This window comes from Rattus rattus, chromosome 11, assembly GCF_011064425.1.
Source record: "Rattus rattus isolate New Zealand chromosome 11, Rrattus_CSIRO_v1, whole genome shotgun sequence".
NCBI classification, from domain to species: domain Eukaryota; kingdom Metazoa; phylum Chordata; class Mammalia; order Rodentia; family Muridae; genus Rattus; species Rattus rattus.
Window position 1 is genome coordinate 52017535 of NC_046164.1, and position 21666 is coordinate 52039200.

General features: G+C 40.0%; 1 protein-coding gene across 1 annotated transcript in view; it reads right to left on the bottom strand.

Moving 5' to 3' along the window:
* Window positions 1–219: 219 nt before the first annotated feature.
* Stim2 (stromal interaction molecule 2) overlaps window positions 220–21666 on the bottom strand; it is a 136224-nt gene continuing 114777 nt past the window's right edge. Inside the window, exons 4-12 of the mRNA XM_032917169.1 lie at window positions 17923–18034; window positions 17279–17394; window positions 15371–15548; window positions 14537–14714; window positions 10028–10195; window positions 9262–9362; window positions 8797–9035; window positions 3977–4241; window positions 220–1647 (exon numbers count right to left, since the gene is read on the bottom strand). Coding sequence (XP_032773060.1) covers window positions 1170–1647; window positions 3977–4241; window positions 8797–9035; window positions 9262–9362; window positions 10028–10195; window positions 14537–14714; window positions 15371–15548; window positions 17279–17394; window positions 17923–18034 — 1835 coding nt within the window. The 3' untranslated portion in view covers window positions 220–1169. The remainder of the gene's footprint in view (window positions 1648–3976; window positions 4242–8796; window positions 9036–9261; window positions 9363–10027; window positions 10196–14536; window positions 14715–15370; window positions 15549–17278; window positions 17395–17922; window positions 18035–21666) is intronic.

The following is a 21666-nucleotide window of genomic DNA, read 5'->3' on the forward strand; positions in this document are numbered from 1 at the left end:
CACCATAGATTTATATTTGTTAATCTTGAGATGAGAACATTTAAACATTTCAAACTACATAAAAATATGACAAACAATATAAAACAAAGAAATTTGTTGACAACTTAGTTCCAAAACATCACTATTTCTTGTACTGCAATGAAGCAGCGAGACAGCTTACATGGATCTCCAGAAAACAGTGTTACTGCTGTATTATCAACAAAAATCAGCACAGTCCCACACAATAATGTCTCCAATTTATTATCTTTTCCACAGTACAAATTTTTCACAAACCATAAATTCTTTGCATTTATTCAAAGTCTGTAAACAAGTGCCTGAATCCCCACACCCCAACCTCAGGTTAAGCATGTGAATGTTTTAAGTCCTTCGATCAAGTCTTAACTCTTCCACTTGTACAAGGAATCAAGACCCTCCTGTCTTTACATTATTTATATTTTATCATACAGCCTGCAGTGCAGTAAATCACAGTGAAAGCCCTGGGGAAAACAAAACAACATGGTCTTTACAGCAGGACTTGAAACTTTATAATAATAATAAATGCATTTGAGGAAGCATCCCATAATAAAAGTGTGGGTTTTCATTTCCAGAAATCGAGTCAATTAGAAACCCTAGTTTCTACTTAAAAACCCATTTTATCTAAAAGTGAAAACAGTCCCCTGTCCATAGTCATTTTATAAACTATACAGTTTTACTTGCAGAGATTGGTTTCCCGGTCTGGAAAACAATAGTGCAATCAGTTTTACTTCTTTTAAGTTATTTAGTCCATGATGGAAACAGCTCTGTGGAAAGATAAGAAGATATTCTGGTAAACAAGAAAATTTTGCAAGCCCATGCTGGCTTACAGTCCATTAAAGCTTGTAAGTCCATAGCGGCTTTCGACAGAATGCTGTGTATACATCACTAACATCAATGCAGAAATAAATAGGCGGAAATAACTGTAAACTGCCTCCTCCCGATGACTTTTCGGTAATGCCTGACTGGATGGACTGATGGCGTAGTCAGTTTAAGCAGACAGCGGACAGTTGCCCTTAGGACATTTCCACTATGGCATCGAGTCTGGAAAGCCCCAATGGAGTTACATTCCTAAAATTAAAATAAAAACGGAGTGGAGGGTGGGAGATAAAAGTTTACAGATGCCTCTTGAATGGAATTCCATCTCATCAGCCGAGTCACTTGGACTTCTTCTTGAAAAGGCTTTTGATTTTTGATGGCTTTTTGCTTTTCTCACCATTATGACAGAGGTCGTGCGGGATGCTGCCTACTCTGGAAACACTGGAGGCTTCCTGAACTGGCTTGCTGTCACTGCCGGCCAAGGAGCAGGCTGTGTGTCGAGGATGAGGCACCGGGATGCCACTAGAGAGCTGGTGCATGCTGCAGGACTTCTCCAGGACGCCGTTGTACACTCTGCTCGCAGGGCTGAAGATCATGCTCTTGGTTTCCGTCAGGCCCACACACTCAGGGGAGCCCCGGGAGACATCTGCTGTCACGGGTGAGTCCCCCCTGGAAGAGTCCTCCAGGGAAAGCTCGTCTCTTGATATTTTTCGAGAAGACAATGTTTGGTATATCTCAAGGCTTGAAGGAGGAGACTGTTTTCTCCCAATGGAAGAGTTTAAGGAGTCACATTCTGAAGCTGTGTCTGGTACTTCCCTGAATGAGACAGACAAAGGTAATACTTTTAAATCTACATGTTCTTACCAGTACCAGCAAATATTCTACCAAATCAACTTCCATCTATTATTTACTCAATTATAAAAAGATATTATATAATTATATGTGTGTGTGTGTGTGCGCACGTGGATATATGCATTTCCATGGATATCTTCATGTGTGCAAGAGTAGGCCACAGGTCAACACTGAGCATCTTCCTTGATTGCTATCCATGTTATTTTTTGAGGTGGGGTCTCTAAACGAATCTAGAACTCATCAATTCAGGTAAGCCGACTGGCTAGTGAGCTAGAGATCTGTGTCTCTGACCCTTTTCCTGCTGGAGTTCAGAAGTGTGCACTTGTACACGGCTTACCCTGGTTCCAGGGATCCACACTAAGCACTCATGCTCCCTTAGTAGGCACCGTACTGTAGGAGCATCTCAGCAGCATCAAACTTGTTAATTTAAGATAAGTTATAACGATCAAGCAATATAACTAAGCTATGCCTCCTTTAAGTTTGAGGAAAATGAAAATGTTGGAGTTTTGGGTTCTCTTAAGCCTTTGTGACTTTTACTCTCCTTCAATACTATTTTTCTTTCTGAATCAAAAAATTCCCAGTATATGTTTGAAAAGATGAAATTTTAATTATACCTCAAATGTTTAGTTATGAGCTTGATGAAATATGACTTTCTGAAGAAAACTATGAGTAAAATACGAACAGTGCACTAAAATAAAAGCTCTACCAGTGCTCTCCATGCTGAGCTGCCTCCCCAGCCCCAGTTTATGTAAATGAGCATCCTTTCCACAGCTGCGTGCGTGTGTGTGTGTGTGTGTGTGTGTGTGTGTGTGTGTGTGTGTGTGTGTGTGTAATAAGGAGACAGAAAGGCCAGCCTAGCAGAAGAAGCTATGGTAGTAAAGCAGCAGCGCTGTCCTCTGAAGTCAAATTCCTCTCATATTTATGAGGCTGCTGTGAAGTTCTGACATGCTCCGTGAAATAAGAACTTAACTAACTTTCCATGACGGAAAGGTTCTGTGGGCCAGGGCAGCTCTGGCGTCCCCTACCATCTTCAGAAACCACAGGAAAACAACTTAGAGGTAAAGCCATTCTGCTCCTGACTGTGGACATACTACAAAGATAGGTAAAGAAAATGTTATTCATAATGGCTCCCTGTGGTAAGGTGCACTAAATCCCTACTTGCAATGAGACTGCAAACCCCAACTGTTTCCTTAGGAACAAGCCTCAGAGACTGTCTGTTATTAAAAAATAACTTTTACGAGGCAATGATTATGGGAACAGTGAACTGATGGTACTATCACCAGAGCCATGTGGCAGCTGGAAGGAGCCACCCAGCCTGCCAACCCCAATACTAATATGTGGCAAAATCAGAAATCAACAGTGCTTCTACACCTACAGCACTGAGAAGAGAGCTCCTGACAGCCTCACGGTGCAGCACCCACAGAATGGACTGCATGGTGCTATACTTATGGTGGTGAAGAAATGAGTCATGCAGTTCATTTGATTTTTATCCTTCCCTCCATTAGGTTCTCAACATTTTTTTGAGCCCTGGGCAAATGAATCTGCCTATATGCTAGTAAGCAATCAAATTACTTTGAAATTTCAGGCGTAGTGTACAGGTATACTCAAGTCCAAGACATTATATTTTATATACACATTTTCCCTCGACAAGCTTATGGTCTGAGACCTGAGTCTCCAGCATTTATTAGCAACTCCACAGTTCTGTCTCAGAAGAGCACCTACAACCCAGGGGCAGCAGAGCTCCAAACTTCGCAGGACTCTCGGTCACCCAATGAGAGATGAAACATGAGTGTGAGGAAAAGGATCTGAAAATTCTAAGGGTTTAAATCACTGACACCCACGGAGATTATTATTCAGGAAGCACATCAGTGAAGGGGGGCACATAGAAGGCAAGAAGCTCTTGCTATCAGCTTTGAAGATTAGGTCGACTGACAAGGAACGGTGGGTGGCCTTTAGAAACTGAAAACAACCTGACCTCCTGCATTGAGTGGCACAGAAACAAGACCTCAGCAACAGAACCACAAAGAACTGAACTTGGCCACAAATATGAGGATAAAGGGGACTCCAGATTCCACATGAGAACCAGGACCTTGATTTAAGCCTTTGATATGCTGAGCAGAAAACCCACTCAGGCCAGATGCACATCAGATAGACAGAACTGAGTTCCACAAACAGGTGTCGAGTCTGTGGCACCTCCTGTCACAGATACACAGAATACACTGTAGCACTGCCGTCACACCCACACCCACATCCCCCTTAGCCCCACACTCTGCACTTCGTTACACGCCAATACCATTGTTTCTCAGCAGTGAAGTAGATAGCCTCCTCCTCCTCTTCGTTCCGATACAGAGCAGGGCAACTTGACACAGAGAGAATGTCTGGATCTGGGGAAGGTAATGAGTGCTGGGGATGGTGAGGGTGCCGAGGGTGGGCTGCCAGAGGAGCGTGTGCAGGAAGCTGAGCTCGCTGAGACTGTGGGGAGGATGGCACAATGCTTCGACGAGAGCGGCATAAACTACTGCTTCTGGCTAAAGATCCAGCAGGTTTAGCCACGGTCCCTGAAAAACACAAGCCAATGAACATGCTCATAGTCACCAATGTCCATTAACTGGCTTCTTGCAAACGTGTACACAAGAACTGATGTAAAGTATCAGGTTTAATGTTTACTCAGGCAACTGTATCGACAGTTCCCATTCTCTACCACCAATGGAAAAATTACACAGCAATTAATATAAATGCAATAGAAAGGTAACAGAAGGAAAACTAAAGTAGATAAACATCAATGTAGTTTAAGTATAAAAATGTAATACTATTAAAAACAATAACAAAGTGTTATTCAAACTAACCTTTAGATTTAAAGTTACTATAGCACACTTGGAATGATAAACAGTTTATGAATGAATGCCCATACTGGATCAGGAGGGAAAAACAGTATAAAGTATCAGTGGAAAGTCTTGACATATCGAAACCTGTCTGGCCTTTAAGAAGGTTTAAATAAAGACTGCATGCAGTCTCTCAGCTGAATCCAAAGCTTGTTTCCTGAACACAGGTCCTAATGAAGCTTCTCTCTGTGTCTACTGCCAATCTCAAGCTAGAGCCATGCAGGTGGAGACATCCTCAGTTTCTTTTCCTGCACTAAAACAGCCCAAGAACAACCCTCCCAAGCTAGTTCTTGATGCATGCTACATTCTTCATGTGCTACAGCACCAGGAAAGAAGGCGCTGTCCTAGCATGCCTTTATAAAGCAGGCTTGGAAGCTCACACTGTTAGACAGCAACAGGCCTCAGACTGCACGCCAATGCTGTCCTCCCCAGGACTGGGCTGTAGCCAAGCCGTCCGCTCATCATCACAGTGAACGAGTTTACTTCTAAGATCCAGCTGACACTCAATCAAGAGTTTTGACCTTTCCTTTGCCTTTCCCGTCTATTCTGAGGTCTGGTCTTGCCAATCATATTATGATGAAACCACAGAACAAAAAGAAATGAAAAAACTCTCCTAGTAATCAGAAATTACAGATTACCTAAACAGAAAGCATACTAACTTGATTGAGGACAAATTTCTCACCAGGAACTTCAAAACACTTTGGAGAATACACAGAATGAGAGTAATCTGCACTGTTATCTAGTTAAACTATTACTTTTCAGTGAAAGTGTCAATAAGGACATTTTCTGCCAAAGATACAACTTCTCGCTTCTAATTTGCTTAACAAAATACTAATCAATGCTATATTTTCCAAAAAGAACAAAAAAAAAAATAAAGGAAAGAAAAGTTTAACAATGATAATCAGGTAATTATACCTAAACACTGAATAAAAGTGTAACAAAAATGATGGTTGTGACAGCCCACACACAGTAGACAATACTAACACGCAAACAAAGAACTTTTAACACGTTATGTGAAGCCCCTAACTGGTGAGCATGAGAGAGAAAACCATGTAAGAGCCTTGGGATAAAAGAGATCGGTGAAGCAGGCTATATATCTGCACCGCTTATCCCCAAACTATCGAGTTTAGAATAGTGAGTTTAGAATAGTGCGGTATTGTTTCATACTCATCCAGGCTGCAAAACCAATCCATCAAACCACGCCAAGTAGGAGTGAGGAGACAGAAGCAGAACTCACCAACACTGGGTATGCAAACAAGCAAACTCCCTTTGAAGGCCATTTGGCCATGACTTCGAAGGGTCCAGAGGAACTCTTAGACTTGTGCACAGTACATAACATAAGGATCTGTGTTTCCACTATTGTTTTTGTAAGAAAAATATACAAGGAATCTCAGAGGGAAAGAGGAGAATAAGCAAGCTACAGTTGGGTCATGTGAAACAAACACAGTAAATTTAACTTGTATAAACTCAGGAAAACTCTGATGCACATTTTGAACAAAAAAGTTGAAAATGATATCTATAATTTGATGATACTTATATAGATGGTGTAAGTATACAGCAATGGTATATACTGAGTATTACATTTGTAAAAAAAGAGCATGTTCTAATGGGCTTTAGAACAACACAAGTTTGGAAGAGGGAAAGAGAGGTAGTATGGTTCATTTCAGAAAAACAAGTAAGACGTCTTTTTTACTTTTGTAGTAGATGGGCATTGTCTTCAATGGCTTTAAGACCGTACAAAGGGTTTTATAACAAGTTTGAAATACATTACTACTACATTCTACTCTGAAAGAATTTAGCATATACTTAAAAACTGTAGGAGGAGGAGTAATTCTATCCTATATTCTTCTACTCACAATAAATATGTCAATTAACAGTTTCTGGGGTTTCTTCATGTAAAACTACAGGCAGTCTTATGTGTATTAGAATCTTTTCCTTTGCTATTTACATAGAACAAGCATGCTTACTGGCCATTATTTCAAGCATAATTAACAAATAACCAATAAAGAACTATTTAAATGAAGTACCTTCATTCCTACCATAGTATACTCCCGGCTAACAGCCTTTGTTTTGTAAGATCCCAGACTTAGGCTCTTTTAACAAAGCAAAATGGAGTACCACTTTGTGGCCACTAGGTGGAGGCACGGCTCTCCAATTCTGTGAGCGATCAGATTAATTTCTAAAACTTCCTATTACATTTCAAACCAGCTCTTTTTCAGATTTACAAGTATAAATGTCTGTGTATATATCACCACAGTTATCTAAAACATATGCCAATTATTCACATTTAATATAAATATTGTCTTTTAATTGACCAAAAAAATAAAAATAAAAATAAAAAACTTTTGCCATCTTCAAACTCCCAAAAGTGCTTCTAAAACAGGCAAGGAAAAGATTTCATTAAAGAAATGGATCCTCCTCAAGCACAATTCTGATTCGCAACAATTACATATTTTTTTATTTTTTTTTTCTTTAACTTTTTTTTTTAAACTTTAGAAAGAATAGGAAGTCTCTGTGGTTAAAAATTTGTAGAAGCTGTATGAACAGAAGCTAGATTTCAAAGAAATATGGATTGGAAGGAGTTAAAAGAGCTTTCTTAACTTCTGAAAAATGTTCAGCGATTAGCCAACAATTACATATTTTAAAGAAAAACTGTTTTTAAAGGTTTAGTTTCAAACCTGCACTTATGACTCAGTGTCGTATAAGGGCACATACATAAACCAATAAACAGACAGACACTCTCAAATGCAAGCACACTTGATGCCGTCACCACCAGGCAGCCCTGACAGGGAGAATAGTTAGGCCTCCTGCCTCTAGCACTCCCCACACTCACAAGCTGCTCCTTCCTCCCCCTGAAGAGTCACTGCCTCTTCCTCCTCCACTACAGCAAAGCAGGAGACGGCAGAAGCAGGCTCACTGGTTGGGAATTATCTGTCAAACTAAGATCCTGATTTGATCACAACTCCCTTACAGAATCAAAACTGCTCTAACAGTCTCGGGAAAGCTGCAACATTGAACAGAAAAGGTCAAACTGGAAATTCCTCAGACTTGACTGTCCTAAAAATCTAATCATTTCAGGTTTCAGTCAACCAAGAACTAAATAGAGCTAGTTTTCCGCTCTTCAGAACTTCATTCTATTGACACTGTAAAAAAAAAAGTTATAAGTATTAGAAAAATAGACCAGGGCAAGCAGTAAGAAGGGTAAACAATCTTTCAGATAATTTCTAATATAAAAAACTGTGAACTGAAAACATTTGTAATTGCAGAAAGTCAGAAGTTAAAGCACTTGAATTTTATCTTACCAAGATATTGTTTTAACAAAGTAAAACGCAAAAGCATAGCATACAACTAAACAGTATTGATACACACAAAAAGCTTCCTTTGGAAGGACTTACGTCCTGGCATACATGTATAATCCTAATACTCAAAAGGCTAAGGCAGGAGGCTAGCCTGAGCTACACAGCACGCCTATCCTAAAACAGGAGTCTATTTTTCCCCATAAATTTCAAGCATCTTACTTATGTGTATGTGTATATAATGTTTTATACATACAGATATACATATCACATCTAAATTTTCATAAACTAGAAGTTTAATTTTGCCAAAGGCAAAAAGGCTCAGTACTCCATGAGTTAAGCAGAGCACCCTAACCCTATTAATAAAAGGCACTGAAAAGCAAAACAAAAATATTGACAAGGAAAAAGGAAGAAAGAAAAATGTCTTGGGAATGAACAAACCATAAGCTGCCTGAAGAGTCAAGAGCTGACGCCAGCAGAGCTGGCAGCCAAACCCGGCTCCAAAGCTGCCTTCAGCTTTCCTGCTACTGCAGTTTCCCCTCAGAGCCCAGCATGCCATCGATACGACCATCGGCAGTCACGATGCTGCATCTGCCCCTTCTGGATGGGACTCTCATTATAATTTAATGCTAAGTTATGTTTAAAAGCTGAATCCTACAGTGGGTTACATATGACCACTGTGGAAATATAAATAGGTGGTGCATCATGTAAATTAAGTATCCGTGCTTCTTGATCAGGAAGAGTTCTAAGACAAAATATATAACACATACATAAAGAATATATATTAGAATCTCTCATAGTACTCTCAAAAAGGAAAAGTATATTAAAGAGTAACAAAGAAGAACATATTTTCCCCCCATAAGTTTTAAAATACATCACTCCGAAAAGGTCAAAACTGAACCACGGTTTTCCTGAACTCCTTCCTGAACACTTACCTGGAAACTGTGACACTATTGGGGGTGTGTCTTCATCCAGGTCATCGACTCCTCCCGCAATAGGGTAAGGTGGAATGGAGACTCTAGGCATCACCACCCAGCTGTGGTCAGAGTACAGAGAGGAGGTGAGACTGGGGAGGCCAGAGTTGTGAGCTATCTGAAAGCCACAGATCTTCTCAATCTGCTGCCAGCGAAAAAGCCGTTCTCGCAAACATGTCGTCAGCTCAGAGAGTGCTTTCCTGAAAGTCAATGGGTGAATTACTTATGAAACTGAAGTCTTTAATATAATATTGAAATAAAAACAACAGGAAGAGACCATGAAAATTGACTGATCAGAAGAAGAAATTATCCAATTTCCAAATCAGTATAAATTACAAATGCTTCACTGGTATCTATACCGTATACAGCTAGACAGACAGACAGACAGACAGACAGACAGACAGACAGACAAAACAGTATTCTCACTTGGCTTCCAGAATCTTGTGGTCTACTTCATCCAGGGAAGAGCTGTGTGCAACATGCAGGGTCCCAAAGACTGTGCTTCTCTTCTTTTTAATTTTTTCTGCCTAGACCCAAAAGGTAAAAAATGAAGCTTTAGGAAAATGGCTACTTACATAACCAATGAACTTGATCCTGGATTTGATTCTGTTAACAATCATAAAACAAGTAGAAAATTATTAGCCAAGATACAGACATGTTTTCAAAATAAGAAAACAGATGAGAAAGCATGCTTTCTTAAGTCAAAGACGTTTAAAGCTTTGTTCTAGAGAATTGTTTCTCATATTTCTATAGCTGCGAAAAGACCAGAATCTTCTATTAAAACCAACAGAAAGACATTAACCAAATCCTACTGCAATGAGGTGTTAGTGAGTCAACTACGGATTTTTTCCAGAATTCAGATTAAGACTTACTCTTATTTCACACAATTTAATAAACAGCAAACATGAATCTCTAGTAACTACTAACCTGCATCAGATATGAGGCAGCAACCTGAAGGAGAAAAGCTCTGTATAAAACGTTTACATTAGTGGTAATAATCACAATTTCTCAAGGACACTAAGGCAATTTTGAAAGCTATATATGTACTCCTCTAGAGAAAGTAATTTTACTTTAAATCCAATAATTGCAAGAGTCAATTTACATGACAGACTCTAATTTTAAAAACAAAATCTTCAAGAGGGCTTTTACTGAGGTCTTTATTTCAGTGATTGATCATGAAATAAGAGACTACCTCGTCCTTAGCGATGGCTAGCTGCATCTCGGCATTCTGCCTCTTAATATTGTAGTACTGTACTTCAACCTCGTGTGTTAGCTGAAGCCATTTCTGCAGTGCATCAGGGACAGACCAGCTGCTTCTCAGTTCAAACTCCTTTTCAGCCTTTTTTAGAGCCATGCGGACCTGGAAGGATGAGAGGAAAAAAGGGCTGAAATAAACATTGATTCCAAAACAAAAAGAAAAAACAATTCAATTACGGATTTTACAAAAACCTTTGAAATCACTAAATTTGAGTGTACCTTTTATTTTAAAATTAGGGCTGACTTTAAGGACAACATAAATCTATTAAGCAAAGCTGAACCCATAGGGGCACAAATGTCCACACACATATAAAAAGTAGAAATATTTAGTTTTTGTATTTTATAGTTGTCAAGCTAAGACAAATCAGGAACAAAAGAAAACAACATAGGAACATAAATAATTACTGATCCCACTTTCCCCACAGTGCATTTTTTGGTCACCTAAGATATGAAGCAATAACCACAAACCGAGTGGACTTTCTAGTTCTCATTTCCTGACACCCTGTCGCTTCTTTCTTGTGCTTCTCCTACTACAGTCTGTTCCACCCTTTCTAGATCACCACTGCTCCTGTAAGCAAGTAGGCACTAAGCATGAATAGACTATGTGTAAATTTCAAGAAAATCATTTCTAGTCAAGAATATATTTGATTTTCCCTGTGAGAAACTATGCATTGCTTTCCCTGTAAGGATGAAGTATTTTTCCCACATGCTATTTAAGGGCAGCCAATTAACAAAGGAAGTAAGATGTCTAGTGTGTTAAGTGTAATAAATGCTAAGGAAAAGATATCTAAAGGAAAGCCCCACTAGGAGAGTGACAAGGCAGGAACAGAGAAGCAGCTCTTGAACAACTGGTGGGCCTGGCACACATAACTCTAAGCCTTCCCACAATGAAATGGGTGTCCCTTGGAACACTGATCCTGGTGCCCAGCCCATAACTGAAGAGTGATTGCGCCCACAAAACTAACTGAGGTAACTGAAACTCCCTCCATTTCTAAACTAAAGTGCAAAGGAATGTTTGGTCTGAACAAATCCAATTTATTTAAATAAACCTTTCTGTTTGCCAGAGTAAACTAAGAATAGGACTACACAAACTTTTGATAAAGAAATAGAACAGCTGTTGGGCAGTGTAGAAAAATATTTTAAAACCCCAAAGTTAAAAAGAAATCACAACAGGACACACACTGTATAAACCAAAAAAGAATTTTTTAAAAAAAATTAAAGAGTTGCAACTTGGGACTTTTAAAAAAAGTGGGGGAGGGGGCCTTTTTCAAATAAGGTTTTTTTCAGTGGAAGAAACGTCTTAGGTGACACCCGCCTAGTGTGACTCATTGTGTAATGTGCATGGGACAACATGAATGTAATAAGACGGTTGGCTAAGCTCTGTGGCAGCCCTGCCGATCTCTGAGGAAGAAAGAGCCTGAGACTCGGCCCTGGGACACACAGTTCTACAGAACACCACAAGCAGACTGCAGCAAGCCTTTTCTCTCACAAAGCTTTGAAACTAAAAATTCAGTGTAATCTAAATGTTCAGGAAACCACACAGAGAATCTCAACACATTCCACTCACGTTACTCTCCATAATCCTAAAAATTTTCCATAAATTTCTCTTAAAATAGTTAAATTACTTTGAACAGAAACTTTGTATTTGGGGCATAAATTGAGGCTGAGCAATGCTTAAGTTAACTGTTGATGTGAAATTTATGACTGTCCCATATTAGCAACTGTTCAACAGCTATCATTCATAACTTTATTTGATTGAAACCGTAACTCTAATTTGAGTTATGCTGTTATCCATGTAAATGGTCAAAGTCTAATTAGTTAATAGCATTTGCAAATTAATTGAAGGTATAAAGCTCTTTATCACTCTGGGACATTAAAAACAATAAGTAGAGACATGTCGGAAAGAAACAGAGACCTGGCTTCTAGACCTGACCTGACTGATCTCATTTGCTCGAAGCCCATGAAGCTTCCAGCAAAACCCACACGTTTGAGGATCACTGCCTGAGACTTATATTGGTAATATGAGATTTTTAGGAGCAAAATAATTGATGTAAAAATATAAAGTGATATCAGTTACCCACAAAATCTTCATTTAAGGAAAATAATGCCATATGATCATTTTTTGAAGTTATCCCCATTGGGGAGGGGGTATAGATTTCAAATTATATGCAATTGTAAGCAGGGTGCTAAATGGATATACATACATTAATTTCCCAGTTTAATCATTTACTTCCTCAGTAAATGAAGCTTTGAACAGCAGTAGAGGAAATCACAGATTTGAAATAAAACACACAAAAATGTTGCCTTTGTTGAATACCAGTTGTGTAACGAAAGGAAACGGTTACATAACCTTGCTCCTCATCTGTACCTTTCTCTATGTAGCACAGGGGTTAGTGCTCAGAGCAGGCCCCTGAGTGTAGAAGCAAGGATTTCTGCACACTGACTACTCGAGGTGGTGTTTCTTATCAATACAATCATGTTGGGCAGAGTTCTTCCTACAAGACCCACTGTTCTCCTTTAAGCCATCTTTGATTGCCTCAGGATGACAAGAGGATTATGTTTATACTGGAACAACTGGTACATCACATTGCAGCAACCTTAGGGTCTACGAAGGCATGCAAAGCTCTCTGTGACAGAATCAGAGATAAAATGAGATGCAGTCACCTGTCAAACACTGTCCTAAGGCAGTTAATGTTCACTCAGAGAAGGACAGACATTATCTTCACTGGCCACTGGTAAGCCCATGCTTCTGTAAATACTCCCTCCTCAAGGACTCCATAAAGGAACCGAATCAAACTCATTGGGTCATAATAATTAGGTGAAAAGACGTGAAAGTAGAAGGAATGGGTGGGAAGAGTGATGAGCAGGAGAGGACAGAAGAGGGTAACTGAGGAGGGGGGGAGGAAACACTCTGTATGATGAGAGTGGCACAAAGAAACCACTGTGGAGGGTAATTAACATATGCTAATAAGTCAAAAAGTACCATTAGTTCTTCCGGATTACTTTCTGACTGGAAAGTTAGAGGATGAGCTAGCAAGCTGTTTGTCCTGGAAGGAACCAAACTTCAGGCAGAAGAGCCTGAAGGGCATACCTAGTTCTTGAACACAGTGTAACTTTGGATAGGCCTTTATTGTTAACTCCCTGACTCTTTCCTATAGCCTGTACAGAAAGGTTTGCCAGTGAGATGGACATAACTACAAAATACATCTAAAAATCAACTTTAATAGTTTTTAAAAAACATTTTAGGAAAAAATATATATAACCTTTGCAAATAGATAAAGAAAACACCACACACAAAAATTAATCAGATCCAAGCTTACTGAACTTAAGTCAAGGGAAAGAGATTTAAAATGTTATTTCAAGAGAGATCTGTAGTCGGTAGCAACAAGAGAAGACCAGAGTTCAGTAAGACAAATTCTCCAAAAGGACACCTTAGAGGAAACAGTGGTGCTCAATAGATGCACTTACCCATAGATTCCATTAAGACTCATCGTATAATTCTGATCTTTTACTTGACACTCAGTTGAAAGGCAGCAGTACCTAAGCAGTACACAGTGAGGCAGAGTACTTAGGTTCTTGTCCCTGTTTTACAATTGACTAATTCTGAACAAGTCTCCCAATTCTTATCTGGTTTCTTAGTTTCTCAGTCAATAAATGGCTAAGTCAGAAAAATGAGACGGCACTAGAGAAGCCAGAATGTGTTCTGAAGATGAAGGAGGGGCCATAGGACAAGAATTAAGGCAACTTCTAGAACGATGGACAAAAGAAATCACAGGCTCCAGAAGGGCACGGCCCTGCAGACACGTTCAGAGTGGTAATGAACCTACATTTATTTATGCCACCAAGCTTGTGGCGATTTGTCTCTGCAGGGACAGGAAACTGATACACATGAATGCTGTGACATTCCTTACCTCCTCCCTTCTCCGCAGCACTGAGAACTGTCTGAAAGCCTACTCCATCCTATTTTGAGTTGCTGAGTGGAGGAAGCAGACAGTAGGAAGGACATCTTTGCCGATAACTTTGAAGACTTTAGCGGATTGTGTTTCAAAACCATCTAAGAGGCTTGAAAGGGATGACTTATAGAAATCCTTAACATTTGCAGCCTGTGGCTTTAGAGAAGCTCAAAAGTAGACGTCCTTTGTTGCACGGTGACATTAGAAATAGAGACTTTAACTACAGATCTAAGTAAACACCTCCTGTGCACTCAGGCCAATGAACCTAGCAGGACATAACTTGCATGGAGGAAGCAGCAATCTGGCAACTTCACCTTCTGGCTACTATTTTGTTATTTTTAAAATATCAATTTGATCAATGCTAAAAATTTATTTTTTATTAGCCGCAGAACAGTATACCTGACAGTACAGATGGAGCAAATGGAAGAAAACAAAAGAAAGAGGGGTCCCCAGCCCCGCCCCTGAGCAGCGGGGCGTCCACAGAAGGGTACCTGCTCCAGCTCCTGCTCCGCATACTGGCGTCTGCTCAGCTCACACTCTGCGCCCTCCCTCAGCTCCCGCAGCCGGCAGGCCTCCTCCTTGGCGTAGTTGATTTCATCCATCATCTTTCGTTCCAGATTTTGCTTTTCGACAGCAACAGTTCTGTTTTCTTCCTGTGCCTTTTCAAGTCTTAGAGAACAATACATTTTTAAAAATTCATCACTTAAGTATCCAAAATTGCATTTCAATGAAAAAATTGTCTCAAACAATTTACTTTTCAAAATCAGAATTTATAGCATTCCCATTGATCTTAAATTAGAGTAAATATCAGGCAGCCTATTATTTGGCCATTTTTTGTTATCTTGGGCTCAAAAGACAAGGATCACAAAAAAGTCTCTTCAAAAAGACTTTTTTAAAAAGTTAAAAACATTTAAATCTATTTGAAAGTAAAATTCACCTATATTTTACCTGTATCTGATTTATTTCCTAAGATCTTCTATACATTTTTTCCCAAATTGTAATTCTCCAAAACTACAAAATGAAATAAGCACGTATTCCTAGTATGAACACTCACCTAAAATGACTATTTCCACACATACTCATGCAGCATTTCACAGGCATTTCTACTGATGTGAACGTCAAGAGTCAGGGTGGTTTTACTAGTAAATTTTGTTTTGTTTTGGATTTTTGAGACAAGCTCTTACTAGCACAAGCTGACACTCATCTTACTGGCTACACAGCCAACGATGACCTTGACCTGGTCCTCCTAGCTCTACCTCCCCAGTGGCGGGATCCCCGACAGGAGGCACCACGCCCGTGTGGAGTGGGAAGCTTTCTTTAGTTACCTCTCCTGTAAATCCATGAGGCTCTGCTCTGCGGTTTGTAGACTTTCTAAGTCTTTCATCATCTTTGCAACGTGTTCCTTTGATGTCTTATTCTGTGTATAAGCAAACCAACAACCTCCAACGCCAATTACTATGGAAACTGTGAGAATAAAATCCTTCATCCAATTATGAGGTGGGCCTATAAAAAAAAGCAGATAGTAAATTAATTTGAGAGTAATACAATGTAAATATACAAACAAGCAGACATCCAAAGCAAACAAAACTGAGTATTTCCTATACAAATTCTAGTTTTATAAAATCAATCTCTTCCAACAACAGTATGCTTATTTGATCTAAGTAACATACAAGACCTGCAGAAAGGCAAAGAAAAGCACCTGTGGCCATACTGGCCTCATTCTGATCGATCCCACGCTACTGAAAGAAGCCCCACAGAGAGAAGGGATTCCATAGCATCCTTCCATTTCCTTCAGTTAGGCCAGGGCACTGTCACTGAGACACAAACTGGAGAATCGATCATTCACCATGAGGCACTTCCTCAAGTATCAGCGGTCTCAGTGTTTTGTTAACACACAGGGAGGTGCTGGGAAGTTGATACTAGTACCTCCCTAAGCAGAGGCCAGGAATATCCCTGAGCATGCTAAGACCAACAGGAAAACCTCTTCCCCTATACCCTCTATGAGTAACAAACATTATCCACAGCTCCACCATGTACACAACTGAGAAGCCCTGGGTTCAAGGGCCATAGCTAGTTGGCTAGTGGCCAGTTGTCTGAGATACAGGGGTTAGGAGGAGAGAAAATGCAGAATCCTTCTTCCCTAACCTGTCAGGTATAATGTTAACTTGGCCCTGTGCAGAAGGCACAAGAGCTACTATCTTCAGAAATGTAAAACATAAAACTTCTACTCAATATCACTTTAACCTTGCCCTGACTGTCAATATATACCAACTTTCCAGAGACTAATTAGAAGACAGATACATGATAGCTAATGAAATATAATGTAGAATTTTAGGGCTCCAAGGAAATCTAATTTAGAGTGGTCAGTTGCCTTTCCTGGCTAGTTTTATGTCACTTTGACAAAGTTTATGTCTTCTGAGAGGGAACTTCAATGGAGAAAATGTCTACATAAGATCAGACTATATTCAAGTCTGTAGGGCATTTACTAATTTTAATCAGTAGTTGATGTGTGCACACCCAGTCCATTGTAGGTGGTGTCACCTCTGGGCTGGTGGTCCTGGGTTCTATAAGAAAACAGAATGAGCAAGCCATGAGGAGCAAGACAGTAAGCAGCACCCCTCTATGGCCTCTGTCACAGGTTCCTGCCCTGCTTAAGTTCCTGTCCTGACTTCCTTCAGTGATAAACAGTGATATGGAAGTGTAAGGCAAATAAACCCTTCCCTCCTCAGTTAGCTTTGGTCATGGCAGTTCATCAGAGGAATAACTAAGCACTAATAAGACACTGCCTAAACACTAACTGTTCCCACCACAAGATACTCTGCATGCTTCCGGTAGGTGACTCTAGAGAAACCTCATGTGGCTAGGCTATGAAGTCCAGGGTGCGTCCATGTTATGTGTATACTAAAAAGTCGCCAGAGCACCTGCTCTCAGGTGTCATGCAAGACGTGTACTGCAGACAACTACAGTCTCAAGGGGTTTGTTTAGATTTCTGCTTCTGAGAGGTTCTCCTCAGGTTTGCCAGTCTCCCAGCTTTTCATAGTAGTAACTAGCTTTGAACATTCCTATTTCTGTGGCAGAAAAGCTCATCCTATAAGCCATATTTCCCTCATGGTTAGCGAATGGTTCTTGGTTCCTCTTGGCTGCCTGCTCCTCTCAATTGTCTGTTCTCTTCAACAGCACACAGATGGGGCAGACTGCACCACTGTACCACACCGAGGGAGAGGGATACTAACGTGTCAGAGGCCCAAACAAAACCACATCCAGTGCTTTGAGTTGAAGTTTCTGTCTGTGACTCCGGTCACTGATTTTCAACTGGGAAATCATAAATGAAGTTTCATGAACTGCTATCCTGTACATAGAAAAGAATAAATGCAGTAAACAAGGTATTTCCAAGTTATAAATTTCAATACACGAGTGCCATATTCACCACTTCGAATACTGCTAATCATTGTTGAAAGTTCATCTGTATAAAAGCAACTACTTCAGAAACAATTTCTTAAAACTTAGCTACTAAAAGCCTTCGGGAGGCTAATAATTGTGCTGCTGTATTGATGAGCTACTATTTTCTGAAGTTATTTTCTACTATAACTTACTAAAATTGCGAAGTTTATGAAACTGAAAGTATTTTATAATAATTAACTAATGTCAGCATTTCACTATCATTTCGCACACATACACACACACACACATAATACATGTACACACAAAGAATAAAAACATAATAAAACAAGAAAAAGATAAAATATTTCAAACAGATATATGTATAGTATTTTGTTTCTACCATCAGCCTCAGAAGTACCTTGCAGATTTTGAATTGAAAAGTGACATCTAAACCACACTTCTTACTGCATAGAAACTCCTCTGGGTAACCACTGACCTGGGAAGTGTCGTTCCTTTCACATTATTATCCCTAAAATTCTTCTCATATTGTGGGAGTTCAACAAATTCTATCAACCACTGCAGGGTATCCTCAAGCGTCCAATTGTGAACTGTAAGACAGAAAAGAAGGTACAGTTTAAAGCACATTGTTTCAAAATTAAAACCATAGAATTGTGAACACATCTATATAATTTTAGAAGCAAAGATGGGAGATTAAATTTTCAGTTAAATTCAATAACTGGTCGTAAAAGAGTATCTAGCACTCTATGATAAGCTGAAAATAGTGAGGCCGATTCTGCTTTCTCAAATGCATAGAATTTAAAACAGGAAAAAAAAATAAAACAGTTAGACAAACTGTAGTAAAATGAACATCCATACAGAGTTTTTAAAGGATGAAACCATTCATTTCCATGGGCACAGACAACTTACATACAGACTTGATTGACACTTCACCTAGCCCATTAATGCACAGAATACAGCGGAACACCCTGTGGGAGGCAGGCCGAGTGTGAGCGCTGCAGCATGAAGCAGTGAGCAGATGCAGAAATGTTTACCCCTGTGAAACCTAAGTGCCCCAAGCAAAGATTCAGGTGGGGTAACTGAGAAACGGAGAAAGATGGGGGAAGGAAAAGTTTAAATCATGCTAGTCATTAAGGAAAATGGAAGGGGTGAGAGTAAGAGAGGGGAGAGGATGAAAATATGAATTAGGATAAGTCCTCTGACTTGACTACATCAACTAAAACCTACAATAAAAGCTCTAGAATTTTGAAGGACTGAGGTAATCCTGCTGAGTTGTGTTTGGTTTGTTTTTATTGTACTTTATTTGAGGAAGAGGCAGAAAGTGGGAGAAGGATCACGCTAGGAAAGACGCTCTGAGGGCAGGCACACGAAGCACAGAAGCTTACTCTATAACACTAAAGGCCACAACCAAGAGCAAGGGCATACACAAGGAGAGAGCACGAGAACGGAGCCGGGGCTTTTCTCTGCTTGCTTGTGTGAAGAGTGAGCTGTTCCAAGGGAAGGCTTGAAAATCGGAGAGATGCACATCGTCTGCACTTGATGTGAAGACTGGGGAAAACCGAGTGTCTGCAGAGCACACAGGAGGGCAAACGGGGCTGAAGACACAGAGAAGTGGTAGATGCAGCACTGCGGGTCCATCTGTGCACAAATGGCATTCTCATAAACTATAGAAAATTCTAAACTCACATTTGCATGCAATGTTTTCAGACTGCCCTTTTCAATATGTGATCTTTAAAGAAAAAAACCAAGCAAATTATAATTAACTAATAAAAATCTTATTTTAAAACTGTACTGCTGAGTGACAATTTTATGCTGAGACAAAGCTCTTTCTGACACATCTGTATCCTAACACCTGTATATGGGCCCGAGGCTGCTGGATCCAAAGAGCCAAACAAATGAGGCTCCGGCCAGAAGCGCCGGCCTAGGGGCCTTCCACTGAATCTAATCCAGTCAAAGTAGGCTTTTTACACGAAGTTCTTCCTTCTGCCATGAACTGCATGGAGGGCTGCCCTGTCTGACTGCCAAGAAACCCACAGCACAGCTGCACTGCACACACCCACACAAACTCTCAGCCAGGAAAACAGGATAAGATTCTCTCTGGCTTCGGATTTCTCAATAGTAAAAGAACCAATCTAAGCAATCCAACACATCGAGTTTCCAAGGAGACCAGATTCACAGGAAGAAATTCAAAACAGGGAACGAAACTGTACAGTCCTTACTACTCAACCTGAGTGGACGGCTGTGGTGGTCTAAAGTAGCTTTGTAAAACTAATTTTCTTTTGAATGCATCTTTAAAATAATACAATGCTAACACAAGACAGAGTTACTTAGGGAAAGAATTGACTTTTCCACTTGATGCCTGGGTTCCTTGCCAACAGCGTCTCTTCCTGTGAGCAGGACTCGGGTTTTGTATTAGCTCCCTCTGTTCCAAAGACTGCTGGTCTTTCAGCCCCTATGGTGGCTCCTTTTTCTCCCTCCTCAGAGACCGATAAGAAACCTGCTTGAATACTCTCATCTCCTGTGTTTTCCTGAATCTTCCTTTTTAAGCTAAATTCAGTTCTTTATAAATCAGTCTGAACTTTTTCCCTACAGAATTTAATTAATTACAATCATTTAGAAGAAAAGAAGTTCTTCTAACATTTGCTAAAATTGACATAATTTACTAAAGGATGTACGAGCTCCTTGCTGATCACACTCTGCTGAGCACGCATGCACACATTATTTGCTGGATGCTACTCAATAACCAGAGCAGATCAGACTTAGAGTGCTGTACAACCTATGCTTCAATGAGGAATCAGCAGAGGCTTGTCTGCGGAGGAAATCCCCAGTGCCAAAGTGCTATGCCAAGCTACCCCAGCCCTCTGCCCACCCAAACCCAAGCTTCATGCAGCGCTGCTCAGCCACACCTCCACTGCGGGAGGCACAGGACAGAGCATTCTGTAAAATGTATTTAGCAATTTATTCAGAGTTTGGAATTGTTAACAAAGTATTGGTGTTCCCATGATGTTACCAAACATTGGAATGGAGAGAGACCTTTGCCGGGTGGTGTCCCTGAGTCACAGAGCCACCATAGCTAGTTCTTTAACTCAGGCCCAGTTTTTTAATAAACAGTAATAACTTAGCTAAGCTACCTTTAAAATTCTTTCTGATTCCATTATAACAAAAGAGGGTTGTTGTCTAAAGCACTACAAAATGAACAGCCAACCTAGAACATTTCATTACAAAATGCTGACGGAGAAGATCAAATTCTAAAAATGGCTAGGACACCAATAAAAACTGTTGCTAACATTAACTATGTACTGCAATACAAGATTTATGAATGTTATTTCATGTGGACACTGCAGCAGCTCTGAAATGAGTACTTTCATTCCCATGCTGAGCCTACAGTTTTCTCAAGGTGGAACTCTTAATTAGGTATAAACAAATTAGTAAATGGCCACTGTAGGCTTCAGAGCAAGCTGTTTCTAGAACGGCAGACATTGCACAGCAGCGTAACCTATGACCCTGTCACGATCTGCAGCTCTTTAAATGTGCTCTGTGTCCTGTGGCCCCGATACTCTTCAACTCAGACTGGCTCTCCTCTCTTCCATCTGCCTGCCTTCTCCTTACTCTTTCTGGCGCAAATTAGGAACTCCTTGCTCTAAACATTTTCCTGTCGTCCATTTCAACATGACCTCCTGTGTATGCTTCATTACCTATCATGGATCAACCATGAGACTAACCAAACACACCCCTAATGGACCTCAACCAACCTACTCTGAGGAGTACTAAGAGAAGAGGAACTTACTTTAAAAAAGTGGTATGCATTTATTTTGCATGTGTATATGTATGTATATGTATATGTGCAAATAAATGTGTATATGTATGCTGTAAGTGTGGAGGTAAAAGGACAATTTTCAAGAATCAGTTATCTCCTCTATCTGTGGATTTCAGGAATCAAACCGGCATTGGCAGTAATTCCCTGGAGGCTTCTTGTCAGCCCAGGAACTTACTGTTGCCATTAGTTAATTAAGGAATTTTTTCTAAATATACACTTACACATCCATTTTCCCATGTCCTTTAACTATCGTGAAATGTAGCTGCTATCTATATATTCTGTAAAGAGACAGACAGGCACCTGGCCAAGAGATCATACATATGTCTATCACATGTCTATCAATGGATAACTAGAATATGAACTATGGTCCAAGTCATTGTATTGTAGGTAACTTTTGATTCAAGA